The sequence below is a fragment of the Prionailurus viverrinus genome, chromosome D2, assembly GCF_022837055.1.
Source record: "Prionailurus viverrinus isolate Anna chromosome D2, UM_Priviv_1.0, whole genome shotgun sequence".
Classification (NCBI taxonomy): domain Eukaryota; kingdom Metazoa; phylum Chordata; class Mammalia; order Carnivora; family Felidae; genus Prionailurus; species Prionailurus viverrinus.
In genome coordinates this window covers 80,204,063-80,221,459 of record NC_062571.1, presented here as the reverse complement: position 1 = coordinate 80,221,459, position 17,397 = coordinate 80,204,063, and the positions used below count along the sequence as shown (strand labels likewise).

Here is a 17,397-nt window from a genome sequence, read left to right as displayed (position 1 = left end):
TAAAATATCTCCCAATAAACAGATCTTGCCCATCTTTAAAAGATTTATTCTTTGATATTTGCTATTTTACGATGCTTTAAATTTCAGTTTTCTCACTCTTTCTTGCTAGTATGCAGGAGGACAGTCAATGTTTTCTATGATTTATATCCAGCGACATTGCTAGACTCTTATTCAAAACAACTATTTATGTATTTACTTGGATTGGGGTACAAAATCACAATGTATGCTCAATAATGACAATTTTGTTTTTTTCTTTCCATCTCTTACACTTTTTATTTATTTTTCTTGACTTCATCGGCAGAGACCCCCACTTAAAAATAATAGGTCTTTCCTTACAGGTTTTAATTCTGCCTTTGGGTTTGTAGTTTTCTTGATATTTGGCCTTAATTTAAATATTTTTTTTCTATACTTGGGATGAATAATTTCTGGGAAAATATTTTCCTGCTTATTACATGAAATCACTTTAAGAGGTACCTTCCTTCTCAGAGTCTTTTGGGTGATATATCTCGTGTTCTTTTGTGTGGAATTTTGTCCTTTGTAGACTGCCTATCAGTGTTTATTCTTTGCTATCTTTTTTTTTTTCCAACGTTTATTTATTTTTGGGACAGAGAGAGACAGAGCATGAACGGGGGAGGGGCAGAGAGAGAGGGAGACACAGAATCGGAAACAGGCTCCAGGCTCCGAGCCATCAGCCCAGAGCCGACGGGGGGCTCGAACTCACGCGAGATCACTCGAGATCTCGCGAGATCACTCGAGATCTCGCGAGATCGTGAACTCACCGACCGCGAGATCGTGACCTGGCTGAAGTCGGACGCTTAACCGACTGCGCCACCCAGGCGCCCCCATTCTTCGCTATCTTTTAATGAGGCAAAATGCAGCCAGATTTCCTCCACTGGGGGGCAGTTGCAGCCCTTTCTTAGGTCTATAGATGTTGACCCGGTCAGCACGCAAACCCCCGGTACAGTTTCCACTTCAAGCAGCCCTTCGTCAGCGACATAATTTTGCTTCCCCGAGGCGCCGACTTCTTCCTGGCTGCAGTTCTTAGACACTTTGGTCTGATGGGACACACGGGAGAACTGTAATGACCTTCCTATGCTGTCATCAGTGTCCTTGTCTTTGTGCCACACTGTCATTCTGTGTGACAACTGTCCCTCCTTCCTGTCCTGTTGTTTTCTGAAAGTTTCCGAACCGAACAGTGTGGCAACTTGATGGGGGTTGGGGAGGAGCGGTGAGCACCTGGCCGCCTCAGCCACATCTGAGCTTTAGAGGTGGCGTCCAGTTTTCTAATTGCTGCAGACCCTGAACTTCAAAACAGAGGCACCAAGGGGGATGAAGGGTTTCCTGCCCCTCCTCTGGTTGTCTCCAGTTTTCCCCCAGCTGTCTCTGTCTGACTCAGCTGTGGGGAACATTCTCGCACATCTGGCACTAGGTCGAAGCATTGTTGAGAATTTTTCCTTTGGAGAGCCTTTGTAGGTTTTTAGGATGTGTTTCGGAGAGGTCGCAGAAATTTAAGCTAGAATTCCCTGAAGTCTGTGATGCTTCCCTACAACTGGTGAGTTTATGAGATACGTCAAATAACCCTGAATACGTTGCGAGAAAGTCTTTTTAAAGAGATCTTCCAGGGGCGCCTGGGTGGCGCAGTCGGTTAAGCGTCTGACTTCGGCTCGGGTCACGATCTCGCAGTCTGTGAGTTCGAGCCCCGCGTCGGGCTCCGGGCGGATGGCTCGGAGCCTGGAGCCTGCTTCCGATTCTGTGTCTCCCTCTCTCTCTGCCCCTCCCCCGTTCACGCTCTGTCTCTCTCTGTCCCAAAAATAAATAAAAAACGTTGAAAAAAAAAAATATAAAAGAGATCTTAAAAAGCAAACAGCTCTTTATTTTGAAACAATTACAGAGTCACAGGAAGTTGTGAACAAATGGGTGCCATGCACCCTTCACTCTGCCTCCTTCAGTGCTGACATTTTGCATAATTGTGGCACAGTAACAACATTTAGAGACCATATTCGCATTCTACCCATTATACGTGTGTGTGTGTGTGTGTGTGTGTGTGTATGTGCACATAGTCCTGTGTCCTTGTACTGCGTGTGCCGTTTCGTGGAAATACCACCAACACAGAGGTACTAGGCCGTCCCTTTATGGTGGCTCTTCCTCGTGCCATTGCTTCGTAGCCACCACCCCCCTCAGAGTCCCTGACTCCGGGCAGCCGCTAAGCTGGTCTCCATCTTTATAGTCCTGTGTTTTCAAGAATGTTAGATGGATTAAATCATACGGTGCGTAACTTTGAGACTGGCTCTTTTCTCTCAGCATAATTCTCTTTTCCTCTTTCTGAACCGGACAAGTAGACTTGGTTGGCGTTCGTATGATGTCGCTGTAGGGAAAAACAAAGTCTTCTTCTCCTCCCCCTCCCCCTCCTTCCCCTCCCCCTCCCTTCCTCTCCCCCTTCTCCTCCCCCTCCTCCTCCTCCTCCTCCCCCCTCCTCCTCCCCCTCCTCCTCCCTTCCTCTCCCCCTTCTCCTCCTCCTCCTCTCCCTCCTCTCCCCTCTCCCCCTCCTCCTCCCTTCCTCTCCCCCTCCCCCTCCTCCTCCTCTCCCTCCTCTCCCCCTCCTCCCCCTTCTCCTCCCCCTCCCCCTCCTCCTCCCCCTCCTCCTCCCCCTCCTCCTCCTCCTCTTCCTCCTCCCTCTCCTCCTCCCTCTCCTCCCCCTCCTCCTCCCCCTCTTCCTCCTCCCTCCTCCCCTTCCTCCTCCCTTCCTCTCCCCCTTCTCCTCCTCCTCCTACCCCCCTCCTCTCCCCTCTCCCCCTCCTCCTCCCTTCCTCTCCCCCTCCCCCTCCCCCTCCCCCTCCTCCTCCCTCTCCTCCCCCTCCTCCTCCCCCTCTTCCTCCTCCCTCCTCCCCTTCCTCCTCCCTTCCTCTCCCCCTTCTCCTCCTCCTCCTACCCCCTCCTCTCCCCTCTCCCCCTCCTCCTCCCTTCCTCTCCCCCTCTCCCTCCTCCTCCTCCTCTCCCTCCTCTCCCCCTCCCCCCCTCCTCCTCCCCCTCCCCCTCCTCCTCCTCCCCCTTCTCCTCCTCCTCTTCCTCCTCCCTCTCCTCCTCCCTCTCCTCCCCCTCCCCTTCCTCCCCCTCCTCTTCCCCCCTCTCCCTCTTCTCCTCCCCCTTCTCCTCCCCCTTCTCCTCCCCCTTCCTCCCCCTCCCCCTCCTCCTCCCCCTCCCCCTCCTCCTCCCCCTCTTCCTCCCCCTCTTCCTCCTCCCTCCTCCCTTCCTCTCCCCCTTCTCCTCCCCCTCCTCCTCCTCCTCTCCCTCATCTCCCCCTTCTCCCCCTCCTCCTCCCCCTCCCCCTCCTCCTCCCCCTCCCCCTCCTCCTCCCCCTTCTCCCCCTCCCCCTCCTCCTCCCCCTCCCCCTCCCCCTCTTCCTCCTTCCTCCTCCCTTCCTCTCCCCCTTCTCCTCCCCCTCCTCCTCCTCCTCTCCCTCCTCTCCCCCTTCTCCCCCTCCCCCTCCCCCTCCCCCTCTTCCTCCTTCCTCCTCCCTTCCTCTCCCCCTTCTCCTCCCCCTCCTCCTCCTCCTCTCCCTCCTCTCCCCCTCCCCCCCTCCTCCTCCCCCTCCCCCTCCTCCTCCTCCCCCTCCTCCTCCTCCTCTTCCTCCTCCCTCTCCTCCTCCCTCTCCTCCCCCTCCCCTTCCTCCCCCTCCTCTTCCCCCCTCTCCCTCTTCTCCTCCCCCTTCTCCTCCCCCTTCTCCTCCCCCTTCCTCCCCCTCCCCCTCCTCCTCTCCCTCCTCTCCCCCTTCTCCCCCTCCTCCTCCCCCTCCCCCTCCTCCTCCCCCTCCTCCTCCCCCTCTTCCTCCTTCCTCCTCCCTTCCTCTCCCCCTTCTCCTCCCCCTCCTCCTCCTCCTCTCCCTCCTCTCCCCCTCCTCCTCCCCCTCCCCCTCCTCCTCCCCCTCTTCCTCCTTCCTCCTCCCTTCCTCTCCCCCTTCTCCTCCCCCTCCTCCTCCTCCTCTCCCTCCTCTCCCCCTTCTCCTCCCCCTCCTCCTCCTCCTCTCCCTCCTCTCCCCCTTCTCCTCCCCCTCCTCCTCCTCCTCCCCCTTCTCCTCCTCCCCCTCTCCTTCCGCCTTCTTCTTATTCTTCTTATATAATACACATGCAGGAAACTCTTGAAATCACAAGAGCATAACACATTGGATTGTCACGTGCACCACTCACGTATAATGTAAATGCACTAAACTATCATTTAGATCAGAAATAGATGACCGGACCAATGAGGCCTCCCTCCCACTCCAGTTAGTCACTAGTCCTGTTCTCTCTCAAAGAGAATCACCATCAGAGATTCCTCTTGCCTGTTTTTGAACTTAATATTCATGGAATCGCACATTGTGTCTGGTTTGTGTCACTTAATGTTATGTTTATGAGATTCCTACATGTCGTTGTGTATACTTACGGTTCGTGTATTTTCATTGATGTGGCGTGGCTGCACCAGATCTGTTTATTCATTCTCAAGTTAATGGGCATCTGGGTTGTTCTGAGTTTTTGGCTATCACGAATGGTGCGCGTAAAAGTCCTCTGGAGTGTGTGTGAGCATGTTTCTGTTGGGTATATCACCGGGGTAGGATCGCTGGGTCACAGGGCATGGGTCTTTACCTTTTTAGTAAATTCTCCTGGAGGGTTTTCTGGATCAGTTGTACCCATCAACACTTCTCTACCAGCGTTGTTGTTTTGCTTCCTTGCAACTTTTGATATATGTCTTTTTGACTGTATCCATATGGGTGTGTGTGTACTCCCATCTCCTAGTGGCCTTCATTGGTGTTTTCCTGAAGACAAATGACTTATGCTCATTCACTGTCAGAATATCTTCCTTTGTGAGCGCCTGCTCAGTTCTTTTGTTCGTGGTTTTTCTTATTGATTTATAGGATGGTTTATCATACGTTTGCCTTTCTGAAAAATACTGTGGATAGGAGCCCTTTGTCAGAGGTCTGCACAGTAATATCTTTTCACACCCCTTATCTTACCTCTGCACATAAGTCATGCTATCTTTTGTGAATTTTTAATTTTTTAATTTTTTTTAACGTTTATTTTTGAGAGAGAGCGAGCGAGAGAGAGCGCACACAGCAGAGGAGGGGCAGACAGAGAAGGGAGGCACAGAATCTGAAGCAGGCTCCAGGCTCTGAGCTGTGAGCACAGAGCCCGACGTGGGGCTCGAACTCACGGACCGTGAGACCATGACCTGAGCCGAAATCAAGAGTGAGACACATAACCGACTGAGCCACCCAGGTGCCTCAGTGCTATCTTTTGAATACCATAGGTTCTTAAATTTAGTATAGAACAATCATCAATATTTTCCTTTAGTGCTGTTTGTTGCATGTTTAAATTCTTCTTCTTCTTCTTCTTTTTTTTTTTTTTGCCTACTGCAAGATCACAAAGCTATTTTCCTGTGTTGCCTTCTAGAATGAGGCTTCCTTTTACATCAAGTTACTTCCATTAAAACTCTTGATTTTAATAAGAATATACGGTAATAGTGCAGGTGCTACATGGGTATGGAAAAATTCATGAAGATAATAAGCAGGTGATCAAAGTTTGAGAAATGCAATTTTGAAACAATAATTACTCCTTTTTCGGCTTAATAAGCAATGTACAGAGAACAAAATACTAACTTGCCGCAGCTGGTGCAGGCATAATGATTATCAGTTCTGTTGGATCATAATACACATTCATTCATTTACTTGGGAAATATTGATTGGCCTTTGGGGATTCAGTGATGGAAAGTCCTAGTTGCTGCCCTGTGATGGAAGCAGTGTGCTTTGTACCTTTGTTAGGCAGGGGTGGGGGGGTAGGATGAGAGGGTTGAGTGTCAGGGAGGAAGCCTTGGATGCTTTTCAAGCGAGGCAGCCACCCATCAGCCATCAGCGGGCGGCAGTCAGAGCCTTTGGGATGCGGGTGCTCTGGGCGGGTTCTGGGCGTGAGACGCATCAGCCCGCGGTCCATACGGCTCCTAGAGGGTTTCCTCTGCCTGATCGGCGGGACCTGCACAAGGGGAGCTCTGAGCTTGTGCAGCTTCAAGGGAAGAGACACCAGCCAGGTTCTGAGGGGCTCAGAAGATCGCCCGGGAGCTTTAGAGACCAGGGCCGCTCTGCAGGCCTGTCCATCAGAATCTCTGGGGAGGACGGTGGGCATCAGTTTTTTTTTTAAGGCTCCCCAGGAGATTCTGATTCTGATGTCAGGTCAGGGTGAGGACAAATTGGGGAAGGAGTCCCGTGGTGAGGGGGGTGCTTTCGAAGGGTGGCTGGATAAGACCCAGATCAGCTCCTTCCCCAAAGACCCTGGGCGTGGCACGCCCCTCTGGGAAGCCCGAGGTATCTGAGACCGGCAAAGAGCGCTGCAGACGTGTCCTCCAGGGCAGCAGGAAGCCGCCTCCACACCCATCCATCAAAGAGAATGTCAGGTTCAGAAAGGCGAAGGATGGAATGTCGAAAGTCAGAGCTGTCTGATTTATGGGGACAGTGTGGCTGTGAGCCTGTCCTCCGCAGCGCTCTCGAGGTCTTGGAGAATTCTTTGCTCTGCTTCCAGCAGACGATCACAGCAGGCCCGATGGCCTGGGACACTGAGCTCCCTTGGGCCAGCTGGTGACGCCTGTCCCAGCCTCACAGCTTTCTCCGGTGTGACCCCAAACGCCACCGCGAAACTCGCGTTTGTCTTATGCTCTTGCATTTTCAAGTCAGATGGCCGTGGCTTACGACCGTGCCTGGGCTTTTATGCCAGAGCTGATCTTCGCGTTTCACTTTGCTGTTTAACTCTGTTTAAGACTCCTTCGGTCTTAGGGGCGCCTGGTTGGCTCAGTCGGTAAGCGTCCGACTTCAGCTCAGGTCACGATCTCGCGGTTCTTGAGTTCGAGCCCCGCGTCCGGCTCTGTGCTGACAGCTCGGAGCCTGGAACCTCCTTCAGATTCTGTGTCTCCCTCTCTCTCTCCCCCTCCCCTGCTTGGGCGCTCACTCGCGCTCTCTCTCTCAAAATAAATAAACATTAAAAATTAAAAAAAAAAGACTTCTTCGGTCTTAGTTTGTGTGTGTATAGAATGGGGACAATGACGCCCTTCTCTCGTGGTGCTTAACGGAGATTCAATCACCAAATGTCTTCAGAGCGTCTGGCTCGTGGTGATGATGGCAGGTTCGCCCCATCGCTCCCCCAAATCATTTCTCTTTTAAAATAGTTTTCATGACCAGTCTGTCACGACACCTTCCCCCCCCCAGAGGGATCGGGGTCAGAGGGGGGAGGTAGAGGGAGGCAGACGATCCCACGTCGCCCCCCCTGCTCGCAAAGAGAGCACAGGCCTCGTGGACAGTGCGCGCTCAGCACAGGGCACTCGCGGAGTCATGCTGCCTTTAGGAGCAAAGCGGAGTCATCTTTGATGACTGTCCCCGTCTTCCCTCTGGGTTGTGACACGTCCCTCTTGTCTAATTACTGTCTCCCTGAAGTGTCCTTTTCACACCCGTCTTCATGTTGTTCTCCCCCCACGAGCTTCCGAGGGTTGGTCTCTGTGTTCTTAGAAACAACAAAAGCTTGGCTTGATGACCAAAGATTTTTGTTTGTTTGTTTTGTAGGAGGAACGGGGAGCAGCGCCTTGGGGGTTCTGTGCTGCCTGGCTGGCCAGGTTTGGCGGTGGGGGGGGGGGGAGCTGAGGTTCCCCACTGATTCCCAGCAGGCTGTAAACCAGAGAGCGGTCTCCTCAGTTGACATTACAGTCGTGGGAGAAATGCAAGCCTATTAGTTCCAGCTTCTGGTCTTTTTACTCTCTGATTGTGGAGCATTTATATCAAGCTCCGAAGCACTTGTTTCTTCTCTGTTTTACTCGCTCATCGGGGCAGCCCTGCTGTCCTCTGCCGACGGGTAGTGGGTTCGAGATTCGAATTTGCTTTTCTTGAGCCCTGGGATGGCCATTGAGAAGTCTCGTGCTGGACTGATTATCACTGCCTTGACAGCTTCCAGCGGTCAAAGGAAAGGCAGCGACTGTTGTTGGGCTGGTACTTATGGCTCCTTTCTACCCTCTCTGCCCTCCTGGAATTCTGGGTTAGGGTTAGGGTTAGGGTTAGGGTTAGGGTTAGGGTTTTTTGCTTATTTGTTTTTTAATGTTTATTTATTGATTTTGAGTGAGAGAGAGAGTGCACGCATGCCAGCAGGCGGAGGGGCAGAGAGAGACTCCCAAGCAGGCCCTTTGCTGTCGGGGGTGAGCCTGACGTGGGGCTGGATCCCACGAACTGTGTGAGATCGTGACCTGAGCCGAAGTCAAGAAGTCAGACGCTTAACTGACTGAGCCACCCAGGTGCCCCTAGAATTCTGGTTTTTGAAGACGTGGAGGCTAATTCATTCTGCGGATTTTGCTCAGCTGCTTTCTGTCCCTGCGGTTGTAATGTTAGTGTCTCCCGTTGTGTCCCAAACCAGGGAGCAGCTGAGCGACTGAAGTTTTGCGGATGTCCCCTCGAGGAGTAGGAAGTGGCCCCGAGCCTGAGGGTGGCCTGAGGGTGGTGGGGCCTGGTGGCCAGATGTGGTCAGCCTGCCCCTTCCTGCTTTTTTTCTTTGTATTGCGCTTGGGTCTTTGATAGCTCAGGGTGCAGCTGGAGGGAGGGTGGTCCCCGTCCCCCTCTGTAGGCCTCTGCACACTTGAGGGCCTTCGCTGGTGTCACTGCTCCAGCAGGGAGCACACACCTGGCCTTGGGGCATCTGAGACCTGCGGACTATTCTGTGTGTTCTCGATTTCCTCTCTGCACCTTTCTCTGGAGCGGCCGAGTGCCCTTTGCAGTGGTTTCTGAATTGTCCTCTGCCGTTTTCTTTCCAATGGGGTAGTGTTCCCTTTTGCAGGTGAACTCAAGGCTCATTTTGCTCACCGTGGGCTTGGGGGAGACCTGCCTAAAATCTTGAGGGTGATGTTCCCAGGCTAGAAGGAAGAGGAGAAAAATGAATCAGGTGGAAATACACTGAAATTCATCAGAGTCAAGTATTTAATGTTGCAGTCCTCTGCATTTTGAATTCATGGAGAATCTCTAAATCAGAAGATCATTGCCCTGTCCTTTATTTTCCCATCCTCCAGTATAAGAAACCCCTTCATTTTTCTAAACTTGGAAATTCCTGTGTCAGACTTCCAGTGTAAACCGTTACGAGAGGCCTAAGAACTTTTGGTGCAGAACAGCATGACTTTTGACCTGGGATTTTTGCCTCACCGACCCTTGCATAAAGGGATGTGGGATAGAGGGTTTGTGCTAAATGACTTTACGTTTAAATTTTCTGTTAATTAAAACAAGTTCGAAAATGTGATTTTGGGAAGGCGGGGAACTCCCAGTGGGCGTAGCACGTAGGTTCAGCCGAGCCTAGCAGGTGGGACTGCGTTGCGGAGCGCGGCTCGATTCCCAGAACTACCGATGCCGTGTCGGCGGGACGCGGGACATGTGCGTTGAGCTGAGTTGCATGGATAGTTCTGGGAACCGAGCGAAAGCCCGTGGAAAACAGAAGTGTGGTGGCAGGAAAGGAGCGAAGGTCCTCAAAGGAGAAGAGAGAGTGGTAGTGCAAGAGAGGGGAACTTCAAGGGTGAGGACCTCACTGGTGCTGCGTGTCCGGGACCCCTGCGGAGGACGAGAAGGTCACTAGAGCCGTGGAGAGCGTCTTCAGCGTGGGGAAGACAGTTGGGACATCTCAGCGATAATATTCGCATCCACCGCTGACCAGAGCCACCAGGGCCTCTGTCTGGTCTCCAGATACACTCAGGGGAGAGGTCCTGGCTTGAAACCTCCTCGGACGGGTGACTTGACTCCTGCTGGCATAGATAGCATGTGTCATCGTGCGGATGCAACCATGGCCCATGCAGATTGTTAAGGGGAGGAGGAAGGAAGACCTCCAGGGGTCGGAGGCTTGCAAACCTCAGCTGAGGGAGAGGAAAGGGCTCCTTCAACAGGGAAGACGGAGGGGGAGTAACGGAAACATCACTGCTGTGGCCTGAATGTTTGTGCTCCCCCCCACCCGCCCCAGAACCCGTGTGTGGAAATCCTACCCCCTAGGGTGACGCCATGAGGAGGCAGGGGCTTTGGGAGGTACTGACGTCCCGAGGGTGGAGCCCTCGGATTCGTGCCCTTGTTCAAGAGGCCCCTTGCCTCTTCTGCCAGGTGAGGATCTGGTGAGAAGGGGCGGCCGTGATCCAGGCGGGGGGCCCTCAGCACGGGGCCACCGTGCTCGTGCCTTGACCTTGGGCTTTCCAGCCTCCAGGCACGTGAGCCATAAACTTCTGTTTATAAGCCACCTGTCCGGGGGTTTTGTTACAGCAGCCCGAACCCACTAGGATAGTCGCTTTATGAAAACCATGGGGCAGGAATAGCCAAGAGGGGGCGGACTCAGGTCTGCTCTTGGGGCCCTCGAACGAGGAGGGCCGCCGTGCCTGGGGACAGAAACCAGAGTGTGGAATGCAAGATCAAGAAAGGGATGGGCGGAGAGGGGGGGGACTCGGGGCCGGGCAGCGAGGGCGGGTGACTGCAGAACCCATCACACCGCGCTGTGCAGGGCTGCGTAGGGCGGGACTTGCCTGCTGGGCTGCACACGGCGCTCCCTACACCTGTCCCATGTGCCTGCAGGTGGGAACTGGAGACCTGCATCCATTGACCCTGCTGACAACACCTGACTTCAGTGGGCAGACTGGTGATGTGACGGGCCAGGCCCTCTCTGGGGCGACTGATGTGAGGTGGGGGGCGGACCCTCAGGGGGTACGGTGTGGCTGGAACTGCTGTCGGGGTCCGTCCGATTCTCTGGCAGCACACAATTTGTGGTTTCTGCTGGTGAGGAGGGCTCCACCCTGCACCTGTCCCACGTCCCTGGGAGCCTTCTGCCAGTCCTCTAGTGATCCCCATTCCCGCTTAAGTTAACCATCGTTGGTTTCTTTCTTTTTTTTTTTTAATTTGACTTTTTATTTAAAAAAAATTTTTTTTTTAGCGTTTATTTATTTTTGGGACAGAGAGAGACAGAGCATGAATGGGGGAGGGGCAGAGAGAGAGGGAGACACAGAATTTGAAACAGGCTCCAGGCTCTGAGCCGTCAGCCCAGGGCCTGATGCGGGGCTCGAACTCACGGACCGCGAGATCGTGACCTGAGCCGAAGTCGGACGCTCAACCGACTGAGCCACCCAGGCGCCCCTAATTTGACTTTTTAAAAATTAACATCCAAACTAGTTAGCATATCGTGCAACAATGATTTCCGGAGTAGATTCCTTAATGCCCCTGACCCATGTAGCCCCTCCCCCTTCTCCCCCCCCCTCCAGTCACCCTCTGTTTGTTCTCCGTATTTAAGAGTCTCTTCTGTTTTGTCCCCCTCCCTGTTTTTATATTATTTTTGTTTCCCTACCCTTATGTTCATCTGTTTTGTCTCTTAAAGTCCTCATATGAGTCAAGTCATATGATTTTTGTCTTTCTCTAATTTCGCTTAGCATAATACCCTTCAGTTCCATCCACGTAGTTGCAAATGGCACGATTTCATTCTTTCTGATTGCCGAGCAATACTCCACCGTATGTATGTATGTGTGTGTGTATACACACACACACACACACACACACACACACACACACACACACATATATATATACCACATCTCCTTTATTCATTCATCCACCGATGGACATCTGGGCTCTTTCTATCCTTTGGCTATTGTCGATAGTGCTGCTATAGACATGGGGGTGCATGTGTCCCTTCGAAACAGCACACCTGTATCCCTTGGATAAATGCCTAGTAGTGCCATTGCTGGGTCGCAGGGTACTTCTGTTTTTAGTTTTTTGAGGAACCTCCGTGCTGTTTTCCAGAGTGGCTGCCCCAGCTTGCATTCCCAACCATCGTTGTTGTCTAACAACTGGAGACGCCTCAGTGACCTCCGTGCATCAGTGACTTGGCCGTGGCCTGGCGAGGGCTTTGCACTTCCTCAGTGTGGATCTCTAGCGTCTTTCATCATGGCGTGACTGACGGAGATGACTCCCAAACAAAACAAAATTCTCTGAAGATAGTGTCTTCTGATAAGGAAAAACCAGCCTTATTAGGACTCAGGGAAGACTGCGTTTGCACGCAGGCTGGGTGTGTGTGTGCGTGTTTGTCTGGGCTCCTCACCAAGGACGTCGTCAGCTGTCCTGTGGACCGAATGAGTGGCTTTTCTGGCTTACGCCGTCGCGTCATCTCAAGAGTGGGCAAGCGTGGACACTGGATGTGGCAGCTGACGGTGGTGTCGGCTGCGTGGGGCTCACGCTTGCCTCGTGTACGTGGTGGTTGGGCCCCTCGAGAGGGCAGGCGTGGAGCTCTTGAGTCGTTATTAGATGTGTGATCCGTAAACACCCCACTTACGGGCATTTTCTTTTCAGCCCTTGTGCGCCCCGGTGAGAGGGAGGCAGGGCTTCCGCGTAGCAATTCAAGAGTGATTTTGATGAATATGTTAGTTTCTTCAGGTCCTCTCTTTTTGAATTAAAATATTCATGGGCATAGGAGAGGTTTCCTTTCCTTGGAAGAAATGCCCTGGAAAGCAATCGTTGTTCCTTTGTCTCACGAGTAAATAGCGTTTGCATCATCCCTCTGTCCGTTTGTCTGGCTGGCCGTCTAAATGCTGTGAGTGGAAGGTGTTAGCTCCATGAAGTGCCTAGAATTCCCCACCTGCTGTGTCTTCTGCTAAGGAGGAGGGACCTGGGGATGTGAACACATCTGAAACGGCTGCCGAAGAGGCTCCTTGACACGGCAGCAAATTCTTTTTGTATTTCTGACGCTTGCTTATGTGGGACCACTGGGCCAGAGCACCAGGACATGGAAGGACACACCAGTGCCCTGTTCCCTGTCAGGCTCTGAAACTTAAGCAGGCAAGCCTGGCGGAATTGGGATGCAGAGCCCATTTCCGGGACACGGGGAATGGTCCAGCGGAATCGCCGACTGGCCACTTTGGTGTCAGGGCTCACGGGATGTGGGCTGTTCCTGAGGATGCCGATGTGCCCGAAGCAAGGTGCGCTGGGACTCAGTGACAAGGAGCAGAGGGGACAGCGAGTGGCATCTCCGGCTGAGGGAGCCTCTAAGCCCAGGGCCGGGGCCGGGGCTGAGTGGCAGGTTGAAGGACATTCTGGAGTCTAACCTCCCAGAGGGGACGAGAAGTGATCTTATCTTCGGTCCTTGCCCCGCGTCTGGACCAGGGACCACCGGGGTCTGAGACGCTGGAGGGATATGGCCCAGAGAGGAGAGCAGCAGAGAGAGAAGCGGGACAGCGGGACAGGGTGGGGGGCGTGGGGGGCCGGGCTCCTGCCGTCTTGCATCCTGGGCCCAGGGCCTGAGCTGTGGAGGGGCAGGTGTGGCTGCTTTCACGTTAGCATGAGCAGGTTCCACGACTAGGCATGGCTGGTGGAGGCAGGCAGCAGGGATTTCTGAGTGTATGTAAGAAATATTTGGCTCAGTCATCAGACACTTGGTCAGTTTCCTGTAGGCATGATGGAGAATATGCGTTTGACCCTGGACCCGAGGAAATGCCTCCCATGTGGGTCCTCCAGGCATGGAAAGTGCCCAGGGCAAACCCTAGTGGGGGAAGAGGGTTATGGTAACTAGAGGACCCTCTGTGAGGTCAGCCTTGGGTGGCCAGGGACGCTTGCTGCACGGACCCCCGCTGGCCGTGTCCCCTGCCCTTGCTGCATGACTTCCCCGTTCATTCTGTGGTCCCCACTGGCTATGCGCCCTCTGCCCGCCCCCCCCCCCACTCCGGTGCCCTGCGTGGTTTCTGCTCACACGGCCTCACTTGAGCCACGGCCCCCTCTGGCGGCACCCGGCTGGAGCACCATCGCTTAAGGTGCCACCTGGAGCCTCCTGGGTCCTCCTGCGGTGTCCGGTGCGTGGCAGGGTCACCGTTACCCCCCTCCTGGTGCTCCTCGCCGTGCAGGGCACCAGTACCTCCATCCCCAGCACCGATGGCTGATGCATATGTACCGATCCAGGCAGCCACCTGGCAGGTGCGGACAGGGCCAGGGAAGCAGTGTGGTGGCGTTTGACAGCCTGGAGCTGAGAATCTGGAGGCCAGGATCTGAAAATCCAGCTTTGCTGCTGGCAGAGATGCTTTGGATGGCTCACCTTGAGTCTCGGGGCCTCAGCTTCCTCTGTGAGCACTCAAGGGCAGGCCTAGATGCGTCTCGGGGCCTGGAGGGTCTAAATCTCTCTGGCAGACTCTCATACCCAGCTGCCCGCAGACCCCCTCCAGCATCCTGAGGCCAGAGGGGCTTTCTCCCCACGGGCGTTTTTCGTGGGTGCACAGACGCCCGCACATCCTCAGGTGCCCTGGGGTCCCATCTCAGCGGTGACCCACACAGCTTTTTTTTTTTTTTTTTTTTTAATTTTTTTTTCAACGTTTATTTATTTTTGGGACAGAGAGAGACAGAGCCTGAACGGGGGAGGGGCAGAGAGAGAGGGAGACACAGAATCGGAAACAGGCTCCAGGCTCTGAGCCATCGGCCCAGAGCCCGACGTGGGGCTCGAACTCGCGGACCGCGAGATCATGACCTGGCTGAAGTCGGACGCTTCACCGACTGCGCCACCCAGGCGCCCCCCCCACACAGCTTTTTAAACATGCCTCTGACGTTAGGGATTTCTCGTACCAGTAGAAATAGATTTTACTTCTCCTCCCGAGTTTTTGTTTGCTTCCTCCAGGGTCAGATTTGAGGATACGGATAGCATATATCTTGGAGACTTCTAGCCCCAAGGCGAGGAGAGAAGTCGGGGTGTCGGGAGGCCTGGGTTCCAGCCCCAGCACTGCCGTTAAAGCTCTTCCCCTCAGGGACGATGGTCTGGACCGGGAGGATCGCCAAGGGTCTGCCCAAGTGCCAGCGTCTTATCCCAGGGGCAGCTTGGACCAAACTGGGTTTGGTAGCTGTTCTCAACACTTAATCAGTTTTGCCAAGAACAGGGAACAGTAGATTTTTTTTCTATTTATATTGCCTTGCTCATTAGCATGCACAATGCAAAGGCCAGAGTTGCTGAAGCAAAATCAACAAGTTCTGATTCATTTGCAGAGCTCAACCCCGGGATTGCTCTGAAATTTCTAACCCGTAGGGCTCCCTGGCTGAGTCACATCGTGGAAGGTTCCTTAATTAGAAACAGCCTCAGACAGTAGCATGGACAGCAACAGAGAGAAGGGCTATCAGAGCACAAACAGCCGGAAAGGAAGCGCCGACAAGAAAGGCAGTTGGGGCACTGTTGACGGCCGAGTCGACAGCATCTGTCCAGAGACACTGGACAAGCAGGGGGGTGGGCTTCCCCGACGGGCAGGGCTTCGGCGGGGGGGGGGGGGACAGGAAAGCGGGAGGCCAGATTTGGGAAACCACAAACTTGCCTTTGAACATCTGTTGTTGTTTTAACAAGCGTTATCCTTTCTAGGTTGCCCACCTCTTGGTCTGGAAACCTTAAAAATCACAGACTTCCAGCTTCACGCATCCACTTCGAAGCGCTATGGGCTGGGGGCGCATCGAGGGAGACTCAACATCCAGGTACCAGCGGGGCCGGAAGGACCCTGCTCGCGTGGCGCACTGCTCTGGCGATAGACGCAGCAGTGGTTCGTTGACCGTGGGTCGATACCATGCATGGCATTTATAAATGCATGAGCTTCGGGGCACCTGGGTGGCTCAGTCGGTTAAGCATCTGACTCTTGGTGTTGGCTCAGGTTATGATCTCACTGTTCGTGAGATCGAGCCCCAAGTTGGGCTCTGCACTGATAGCCTGGAGCCTGCTTGGGACTCTCTCTGTCTCTCTCTGTCTCTCTCTCTGTCTCTCTCTCAAACTAAATAAATAAATAAAAACTTAAAAAAAATGCATTAGCTCCACTTCTCCCACCAGGAGGGGGGTTGCCTCCAATCCTCTGTCTCACGGAGAGGGTCCTGAGACTCCGGGTTCGTGTCTTCTACACCTCTTGAGCTCTTCCCCTCTGTCTGGACCAGGCAGGAGGAGGGCGCTGAACTCCGGGGGACGCGGGCAGCCAATGACATTTGTCCTCTTTCCCCTGCCACTCTTACCACCACCCACACCTCTTCCAGGCTTTTCTGCGGCTCCCCCCAGGTCAGACCCTCGGTGGCTCACCTGGGCCCCAGCACATCACGTCTGGCCTCCTTCTCTGAGGCTCGCGGGTCGTGTAACCTTGTCGCTCATTACTGTCAAGGTCCTACTCCAGGAAGGAGTAAAAATCCACTCCTGCACGCGGGTTTTATACCCTGCGCGGTTCTTGACTTCTTGCCTTTTCTCAGGCAGGTTCCCCGGCCCGCGAGCCCTTGCCCTCCCCCCCTGCCGGTCAGTGTACATCCTGTGGCATCCGTGGTGTTCATTTCCTTGTGCGGCCCTCACAGCTTCTCATAAATGCAGCCACGTAGGCCACGCGAACGTCTTCTCTTCCGGTTCTGGAGGACAGAAGCCCCATCGGGCTAAGGCAAGGTGTGGGCAGGGCCGCGTTCCTGCTGGAGCTGGAGGGGAGAGCCCAGTTCTCCTTTTCCAGCTTCTAGAGGTGCCTACATTCCCTGCGTGTGGTCCTCTCCTTCTAAGCCTCTGGGCCCTTCTTCTGCTTCCCCCTTCCACTTTTAGGGAGGCTTGTAGGGACATCGGGCCCTCCTGGATGACCCAGGATCATCTTCCTAACTCAAGCAACCTTAATTGTACCTGCAGACTTCATTTCCTTTTACTCTCTGGCCCCGACTGTTCCCGGGCTCCAGGATCAGCACGTTGGCATCTCGGTTGGGGAGGGGGCGTTCTTCCCCCAGCCCATCCCGAAGCCTTTTTCCTCCAGCTCCTGCTGTTCTGTCCCTACCCAGCTCAGCATTTGGTCGTGCGCTGTCCTGTGTGGGTCTCTGGTATTCTAGTTGTCTTTCCCCCAGCTGCTCCATCACTGTGTGTGTTTTCTAAACCCTTTCTGTGCAGGCATCATCCCATCTAGCCTCCTGGGAGGGGGGTGGTTCTCTCTCCACCCCACCCTCCCCCACCGCCGAGATGTGGGGCCATCAAGGGTAACCGCTGCTGAGTACCAGCGTCAACATCTGCTCGCGTGGGCCGCTGTGAGCATACGGCGGGCAGCTGCTGTGCTGGGAACTGGACAAGAGTGGACAAGGTCCCTCCCAGGGGCACCCGGGCTCTGGGGTGTCTGAGCAGAGCTCCGGCTCTGAGCGTCTGCCCCTCCCTCCTCCCTCAACACTGCCACACCACACAGACTTTCAGACCACTCAACCTCAGCTGGCACCACTTGGCAGTCCCAGAATTCCAGTAGAACGTTTCCAGACCTGACTTTAATGAAAACCAAAGGTTGGTTTATAAGTGTGGTTTTTTTTTTAAATGTGTATTAATTTTTGAGAAAGAGAGAGATCGTGAGTGGGGAGAGGCAGAGAGCGAGGGAGACAGAGAATCCCAAGCAGGCTCTGAG

The 17,397-nt window shown here is 54.0% G+C and overlaps 1 protein-coding gene across 1 annotated transcript in view; it reads left to right on the top strand.

Annotated features, from left to right (window-relative positions):
• CPXM2 (carboxypeptidase X, M14 family member 2) overlaps positions 1–17,397 on the top strand; it is a 136,884-nt gene that overhangs the window by 20,045 nt on the left and 99,442 nt on the right. Inside the window, 1 exon segment of the mRNA XM_047825902.1 lies at positions 15,378–15,487. Within this exon segment, the coding sequence (XP_047681858.1) occupies positions 15,378–15,487 (110 nt within the window).